The sequence below is a fragment of the Procambarus clarkii genome, chromosome 36, assembly GCF_040958095.1.
Source record: "Procambarus clarkii isolate CNS0578487 chromosome 36, FALCON_Pclarkii_2.0, whole genome shotgun sequence".
Taxonomy (NCBI): domain Eukaryota; kingdom Metazoa; phylum Arthropoda; class Malacostraca; order Decapoda; family Cambaridae; genus Procambarus; species Procambarus clarkii.
In genome coordinates, this window is record NC_091185.1 from 4,064,114 (window position 1) to 4,073,383 (window position 9,270).

The 9,270-nt window shown below is 41.8% G+C and overlaps 1 protein-coding gene across 1 annotated transcript in view; it reads left to right on the top strand.

The window, feature by feature from the left end:
• The window catches only part of LOC123752352 (serum response factor-binding protein 1-like), a 32,054-nt gene extending 23,311 nt beyond the window's left edge, over positions 1-8,743 (top strand). Inside the window, exon 2 of the mRNA XM_069336435.1 lies at positions 7,854-8,743. Within this exon, the coding sequence (XP_069192536.1) occupies positions 7,854-8,743 (890 nt within the window). The remainder of the gene's footprint in view (positions 1-7,853) is intronic.
• The last annotated feature ends 527 nt before the right edge of the window (positions 8,744-9,270 follow it).

Below are 9,270 nucleotides of genomic sequence, written 5' to 3' on the forward strand. Positions count from 1 at the left end.
CTCAATTTTTTTTTGAGGAACTAAAGTGTTTGTTATGAAGGAATGATGGACAAACCAACACATTGGAGATGAGCTGTTGTTGGACCAAGACCAAGAGAGAGAGAGAGAGAGAGAGAGAGAGAGAGAGAGAGAGAGAGAGAGAGAGAGAGAGAGAGAGAGAGAGAGAGAGAGAGAGAGAGAGAGAGAGAGATGTCTTGGACAACATAACAAAGGATAACAGTGTAGTTTAAAATTATATCCTATTTAAAATATATATATTTTTTGTAAAGCCAAGGAACGCAGTATATGATATTAGTTAATTCGCCCCAAGAACAATTTGTAACTATGTGACCATAGAGTTACAAAAACGTTATGTAAAAAGATTAAGAATGGAGAATCTAGTTCAACAATTTGTCAAACTAAATAGTAATGTCAGAACAGAAGACAATGTATAGTAGATACAGAAGCTGGGTAGGCAAAGGCAAATCCTAATGGTTTTTTTCAGACGTCTGAAGCATAGCTTATGGAAAGCCAGGTTCATTAACAACATACAGAGGTCAGGGAACTGATCCTGACATAGAAATTAGCATTTTAAATCATTCATCTTTGCATTTACCAGAGAAAAAAACATTATACATACAGGTGAAAAATCTTTGCTGGTGGGATAGAAAGTAAGCTGACTACTTGTGGGGTTTCCAAGGGGGACAATATTAAGGACAAAAAGACCAATTTAAGGCCAACAAGTCCTCAGGTCCACACAAAGTATTTCCCAGGCTGCTTAAAGAATGCAAAGAAGAGCTTAGTGAACCTTGTCTCGTATATTTAATAAATCATGGGAGTCGAACTGAGTACTGGAGTAAGCAGAGGCGTGCCAGTGAGGATGATAACGACCCAATCACACGTCTGAAGATGGAGAAACGACGACGTTTTGGTCCGTCGTGGACCATTGTCAAGTCGTCTTAACCTGACACTACTTGGAATGCTCAGAAAGAAGAAGTTGTGGGAGCCGCCTCCATCCACAACTTGAAAGCCGGATTCGACCACGAATTTGAACGTCAGAATAGTTCAACTGCAGTGTTTCAGGACAACAAGGCTAGTAGGCGGGGTACCAGGAGCTAGACCTCACTTTCGCCGTAGTCACTAATAGGTGAGTACTTCTGGGTGAGTACAATCATCACCAATAGCACCACAATCACGATTTCGACTCTCACCACCACAACCACCATCCGTCTCTAACACCATCACCATCACCATCACCATCACCATCACTAACACCATCACCATCACTAACACCATCACTAACACCATCACCACCCCTACATCATCACTCCCCACCCCCCCTTCAACACGACCAATAATCTTAATTAACACATATAAACCAGCCATAACTCAGCCTGGGTCAGCAATTAACAAGTGTATTGCAATATTTAATTATTCTCACTCGGAGTTATGGGACAAGGAATTGGGTTTTTTAGTCCAGGCGGGGAGAAGGTATGTGGATTATTGTGCCTTGTTATATGAGGGACGGTGTGTGTGTGTGTGTGTGTGTGTGTGTGTGTGTGTGTGTGTGTGTGTGTGTGTGTGTGTGTGTGTGTGTGTGTGTGTGTGTGTTCACAACCCTTTATTGAATTTACAAAGGGAAGGAGGGGTGCTTTCACCCTTTATTAGTGGGGGCAAGAAACCCCTATCATCTAATCAACCATATATATATATATATATATATATATATATATATATATATATATATATATATATATATATATATGTCGTACCTAGTAGCCAGAACGCAGTTCTCAGCCTACTATGCAAGGCCCGATTTGCCTAATAAGCCAGGTTTTCTTGAAATAATTGTTTTTCGACTACCTAACCTACCTAACCTAACCTAACCTAACTTTTTTGGCTACCTAACCTAGCCTAACCTATAAAGATAGGTTAGGTTAGGTTAGGTAGGGTTGGTTAGGTTCGGTCATATATCTACGTTAATTTTAACTCCAATAAAAAAAAATTGACCTCATGCATAATGAAATGGGTAGCTTTATCATTTCATAAGAAAAAAATTTGAGAAAATATATTAATTCATGAAAACTTGGCTTATTAGTCAAATTAGCCCTTGCATAGTAGGCTGAAAAGTGCGTTCTGGCTACTAGGTACAACATATATATATATATATATATATATATATATATATATATATATATATATATATATATATATATATATATATATATATATATATATATATATATATATTCATCATTACCACAAATTTTGTATCAATAATATCATCATTTTCACTATTATTGTCATTACCATTAATGAACAATCAATAGCTTCACATCAACGCCCTCACTACCTTCCCTAATTAGTGAACTACCCCTGGGGTTAACACAGGGGAACGAGGCCAGGCAATTCAGGAAGGCCCAACACACCTCCCCCAAGCTTGGGTCAACATAATTAGTGTTTGAAAGAAATTAATGTTTAAACAGTGCAGTTGAAGCAGCAGGCTAGACGCACAAGTCGTCATGGTCGAGAATGTGAATTATATTTGACATTTTTAGCTTTTGAAAGCATTTTGACTTTGTTCGGTCAATAGAGAGGGATAATTCGGGTTTAATTGGCACCCAGGTTTAACAGCTAATAAGAACGCGTTTTGGAAGAAATATATATCTATCTATCTATCTATCTATATATATATATATATATATATATATATATATATATATATATATATATATATATGTCGTACCTAGTAGCCAGAACGCACTTCTCACCCTACTACGCAAGGCCCAATTTGCCTAATAAACCAAGTTTTCATGAATTAATTGTTTTTCGACTACCTAACCTACCTAACCTAACCTAACCTAGCTTTCTCGGCTACTTAACCTAACCTAACCTATAAAGATAGGTTAGGTTAGGTTAGGTAGGGTTGGTTAGGTTAGGTAGGGTTGGTTAGGTTCGGTCATATATCTACGTTAATTTTATCTCCAAAAAAAAAAAAATTGACCTCATACATAAAGAAATGGGTAGCTTTATCATTTCATAAGAAAAAAATTAGAGAATATATATTAAGTTAGGAAAACTTGGCTTATTAGGCAAATCGGGCCTTGCATAGTAGGCTGAGAAGTGCGTTCTGGCTACTAGGTACGACATATATATATATATATATATATATATATATATATATATATATATATATATATATATATATGCTTGAAACGACTATATTTAGAAGGGGTTAACGCTTGTTTACCTAGGTTTATACAAACAGTTTAATACAAACAGGGCAGTAAGCTAGGCCTATATTGGTCAATTATGTAGTTAAGGAAAAGTTAAGTGATCTTCAGGAAGTTTTATATCAAATAGTTACAAGAAAAAGGTTGTTTCAATATAAAGCCTGAAAATTCAGCATAGACCCTGAAAGTTCAGCGTTGACTCTGAAAAGTTTACCAAAGACCCTAAAAGTTCACCATAGAAATAAAAATTCAGCATAGACCCTGAAAAGTTCACCATAGAAATAAAACTTCAGCATAGACCCTGAAAAGTTTAGCATAGAACCTGAAAGTTCACCATAGACCCTGAAATGTTCACCATAGACGCTGAAAAGTTCACCATAGACCCTGAAAAGCTCACCATACACCCTGAAAAGTTTAAGCTTTCAAGGTCAACCACAAATAGCTCCATGATGTTCAGATATAAGATATAGCGTAGCCTTATCACAACAAAAAGGGCCCCCTGGATAGAGTCCTGTGGTAGGAAAGAGACCCCCTTCCCCCCCCCCCCCCCGGTTGCTTCCACCTGATGCCTCTGTTCACCGGGAAGGAAACAGGTACTAGGCAACTAACTTAATTATTTAGTGTAAAATCAGAAGCGATAGCAGCAGATAAACCGAGATAGGAGGATAATTGAAAGCGTGAATATGTTCGCATGTCTGTCTGTAATTACCCAAGGGTAATTACCTAAGTGTAATTACCTAAGTGTAATTACCTAAGTGTAATTACCTAAGTGTATTTTGTCCAGACTTCACCATAATCTTTGTCGTGGGAAGGTTCGAGACTCGCCTCGTAGCCTGGTGGGGGCCTCGTAGCCTGGTGGGGGCCTCGTAGCCTGGTGGGGGCCTCGTAGCCTGGTGGATAGCGCGCAGGACTCGTAATTCTGTGGCGCGGGTTCGATTCCCGCACGAGGCATAAACAAATGGGCAAAGTTTCTTTCACCCTGAATGCCCCTGTTACCTAGCAGTAAATAGGTACCTGGGAGTTAGTCAGCTGTCACGGGCTGCTTCCTGGGGGTGGAGGTCTGGTCGAGGACCGGGCCGCGGGGACACTAAAAGCCCCGAAATCATCTCAAGATAACCTCAAGATAACCTCGCTGCTATTTGGAGTCCACTGGGCCTTTGTCTATATAATTCCGCTCTGTTTATATAGACGAATTTATATTTCTCTGACGCTTTGTTTTCCTTGTATCTTTAGTCCCCGCTTCTGGTTACTGCTGTTTGTATTTACTATTTGTGTCTGCAGGGTCGAGTTGTTAGCTCCTGGACCCCGCCTTTCTAACCGTCGGTTGTCTAATGTACTGACTCACGATTTATTTTTCCTTTATGATATATCTAAGGCAGTCATACACATCCCCAGGAAGGAGCCCCCTAGCAGCTGTCTAACTCCCAGGTACCACTAGGTGAACAGGCGCATCGGATGAAAGAAACTATGCCCATTTGTTTCTGTCTTAAAATCATATTCAATTCTTATATTTCTCCGGCTACAGCCCCGCTCCTGTGCCAGGTAAGTCCACTACGGGCTCACCATAGCCCGTGCTACTTGCCAGGCTCCTGTGCCAGGTAAGTCCACTACGGGCTCACTATAGCCCGTGCTACTTGCCCCGCTCCTGTGCCAGGTAAGTTACGGGCTCACCATAGCCCGTGCTACTTGCCCCGCTCCTGTGCCAGGTAAGTTACGGGCTCACCATAGCCCGTGCTACTTGCCCCGCTCCTGTGCCAGCTAAGTTACGGGCTCACCATAGCCCGTGCAAATTGCCCCGCTCCTGTGCCAGCTAAGTTACGGTCTCACCATAGCCCGTGCAAATTGCCCCGCTCCTGTGCCAGCTAAGTCACGGGCTCACCATAGCCCGTGCAAATTGCCCCGCTCCTGTGCCAGTTAAGTTACGGGCTCACCATAGCCCGTGCTACTTGGAACTTGTTCCGAGTAGCTGAATCTATAACAACAACATCCGGCTATTACTGTCTACTAATCTGTTCATATGTTCAATTCTCAGAAAGATTTAATCCATATTTATTACCACAGTAAACACGACTATATACCATGACGACCTAGAGGTCAAAATTCCATGACTTTATCAAAAATATTTTCCTTCAGAAATTTTGAATGCATTTTCTCCATTGAGAATTTACCAAGGAATATTACATGTATAATATACCACTCTCATTATACATATGTATTGGATACATAAATTACCCAATGTGTCTGTATCATTAAATTAGAGTCGAAGGGAATTATGTTAATTGTTATTTAATTCCACGCTTGATTTAATTTCGAAAGGAGCGCTTTACAAAACTAATCTTTTGAATGGTTAATGTACTAATCTTGGCAGTTTGTAATGGAGTGAGGACTAGGGAGTTGAGACAGGTGATGGACAGGTGTTGATGGGTTGAGACAGGTGTTGATGGGTTGAGACAGGTGACAGACAGGTGAAGGAGAGGGAAGGAGGCATAAGGAGATAGATCTCACTTCCTCGAATATATAGACAGGAAACTCTTCATAGGTAAGAGCTACCATCCCCTCGTCACTATCACCACCATCACCATCACTACCACCACCACCATCACCACCACCATCACCACCACCACCATCATCACCACCATCTTCCACCTCCGCCCAGGCAAGCTCCATTCACGCCCATCAAAATTAAATCGCTAATTCGGTTCCAATTCGCGAGACATAATTGGCGCAATTTGGCGAGCGCTGCGGGTCACTAAGCCGGGAAGTAATGATCCAGGGACGCAATATTTGCGTAATTATCTCCTCTTGACGCAGCTGGTGCGTCCATAACGCATTTTATATGATGTGATGAGAGTGGGGATTTTGCCCCGTTCTTGATATTAATTCTTTTATACAGGCGTTGGATGGTGAGATATATATGATAGTTTGGGGTTAAAATCAGGTATAGGTTGTTAGCGGTTGTTAGCGGTGATGGATAGTGTCGGGAGGGAGTGAGGGAGGGGAGAGAGAAGGGGTGAGAGGCAGAGGGAGAGAGGGAAGCAGAAAGGAGAGTTTGAAGGGCAAAATAATTCGAGATATATATTTACGGGCTCGCCATAGCCCGTGCTACATGGACACTTCGTTCTGAGTAGCTAAATCTAAAACAACAACAACAACATTCGAGATATCTATCTATCTAGCTCTATCTATTAATCCAACAAACTTTGTAAAATCTCTTGTATGTATGTACCTTACCTAAATAAACATTTATTTATTTATTTATTTAGATATATTTATGACGATGCTGAAGCCAGCTAACGCGCCAACCAAAAATTTCATATGCCTAGAAACTCATATTAACATACTAGAAACCTGTCTGTTTGTTTCTATTCCCCCTCCCTCCTTCCTTTCTCACTCTCCACCCTCATCCCTCCCTTCCTTCTCTCTCTCTCTCTCTGCCCCCCCCTCTCTCTCTCTCTCTACCTTTCCGCCTCTCTTTCTTCCTCTTCTGCTATATCACTATGCTGTGCACTATAAGAACGCTTGTCACAATCCATATAGTCTAAGGGAAAACCTATATCATTTCTATAAACCTATATAAGTTCTAGGTCTTAGAGGGTTAGAATTATTAACATTTTCTAATTTTGGCATGATCAGCACATATTGTTTACGAAATAGGCCCAAAATATTATTATTATTATTATTAAATAATAATAATGAATCAAGTCATTGTGGGTTTATATACATATTTCGTTAGAATCCCATTGGCATAATTCCACTTGGCACTTTTTGGATAGGATAGATATCCTGATCCACCCATGTTGGGCACGTCCCCAACAGCAATATCTGGCAGAAGCTAGATCCAAACATCTGGCCTCCGTCAACACACTGTCAAACAGACATTGGCGTTGATGGATTTAGCTATTTTGACAGACGAGAAGCGGAAGGTTCTCTCCCTACTCTTCTGTCCTGTCCCCTCACGCCCCCAGCAGGAATAAGATCATTAGAGCACTATGGCGAATTAGAACACGTGGTGGAGAACATTATAGAAATGATTAAACCTTATATTTCAACTACACTTTCATATAACTACTACTTCTACCACTACTACTACTACTACTACTACTACTACTACTACTACTACCACAACAACCACCACTAAGGGACCGGGGCAGCCAAGATACCACACGTGCTGGCCCAACGGGTGTGTGAATTACGGATTAGTTGAGTTAGTGTGAGGTTAGTTGAGTTAGTGTGAGGTTAGTTGAGTTAGTGTGAGGTTAGTTGAGTTAGTGTGAGGTTAGTTGAGTTAGTGTGAGGTTAGTTGAGTTAGTGTGAGGTTAGTTGAGTTAGTGTGAGGTTAGTTGAGTTAGTGTGAGGTTAGTTGAGTTAGTGTGAGGTTAGTTGAGTTAGTGTGAGGTTAGTTGAGTTAGTGTGAGGTTAGTTGAGTTAGTGTGAGGTTAGTTGAGTTAGTGTGAGGTTAGTTGAGTTAGTGTGAGGTTAGTTGAGTTAGTGTGAGGTTAGTTGAGTTAGTGTGAGGTTAGTTGAGTTAGTGTGAGGTTAGTTGAGTTAAGACCATTAGTGTCTCCTTACTCGTGATCTGCTCAGGGTTAATCCACGAGCTTGTTCAACATTAACCAATTTAACCAACTTTGGGACAACCAGCTTTGGGACAACCAGCTTTGGGACAACCAGCTTTGGGACACCCAGCTTTGGAACAACCGGCTTTGGGACAACCAGCTTTGGAACAACCAGTTTTGGACCAACCAGCTTTGGAACAATCAGCTTTGGAACAACCAACTTTGGAACAACCAGCTTTGGAACAACCAGCTTTGGAACAACCAGCTTTGGAACAACCAGCTTTGGAACAACCAGCTTTGGAACAATCAGCTTTGGAACAACCAGTTTTGGAACAACCAGCTTTGGAACAACCAACTTTGGAACAACCAGCTTTGGAACAACCAGCTTTGGAACAACCAGTTTTGGAACAACCAGTTTTGGAACAACCAGCTTTGGAACAATCAGCTTTGGAACAACCAACTTTGGAACAACCAGCTTTGGAACAACCAGCTTTGGAACAACCAGCTTTGGAACAACCAGTTTTGGAACAACCAGTTTTGGAACAACCAGCTTTGGAACAACCAGCTTTGGAACAATCAGCTTTGGGACAACCAGCTTTGGGACACCCAGCTTTGGAACAACCAGTTTTGGAACAACCAGCTTTGGAACAACCAACTTTGGAACAACCAGCTTTGGAACAACCAGCTTTGGAACAACCGGCTTTGGGACAACCAGCTTTGGAACAACCAGCTTTGGAACAACCAGCTTTGGGACAACCAGCTTTGGGACAACCAGCTTTGGAACAACCAGCTTTGGAACAACCAGCTTTGGAACAACCAGTTTTGGAACAACCAGCTTTGGAACAATCAGCTTTGGAACAACCAGCTTTGGAACAACCAGCTTTGGAACAACCAGCTTTGGAACAATCAGCTTTGGAACAATCAGCTTTGGAACAACCAGGCTGGAGAGTGTTTCTCTATAAAGAATATGTATAACGATTAGTTCAGTGAGCATCCACAAGGTCTTCTTTGAGTACTCTTTATTTTCTTCTCCGAGGCTATGGGTCCCTACACGTGCACCAGAAGTAATGAATAGTTGTAAAAGATAGCTAAAGTGCTTTCTTCTTGAGGTTATCTTGAGTTATCTTGAGATGATTTCGGGGCTTTAGTGTCCCCGCGGCCCGGTCCTCGACCAGGCCTCCACCCCCAGGAAGCAGCCCGTGACAGCTGACTAACTCCCAGGTACCTATTTACTGCTAGGTAACAGGGGCATTCAGGGTGAAAGAAACTTTGCCCATTTGTTTCTGCCTCGTGCGGGAATCGAAGCCCGCGCCACAGAATTACGAGTCCTGCGCGCTATCCACCAGGCTACGAGGCCACTTCTGTTGCTTTCCCCCATCAGGAGAAAGCAGTAACCCCATTACGACTATATAGCACTTGTGAGGGCTATGAGGATAAGGATTTGGGATGGGACGGGGGAAAGGAATGGTGCCCAACCACTTTGGGACGATCGGGGATTGAAC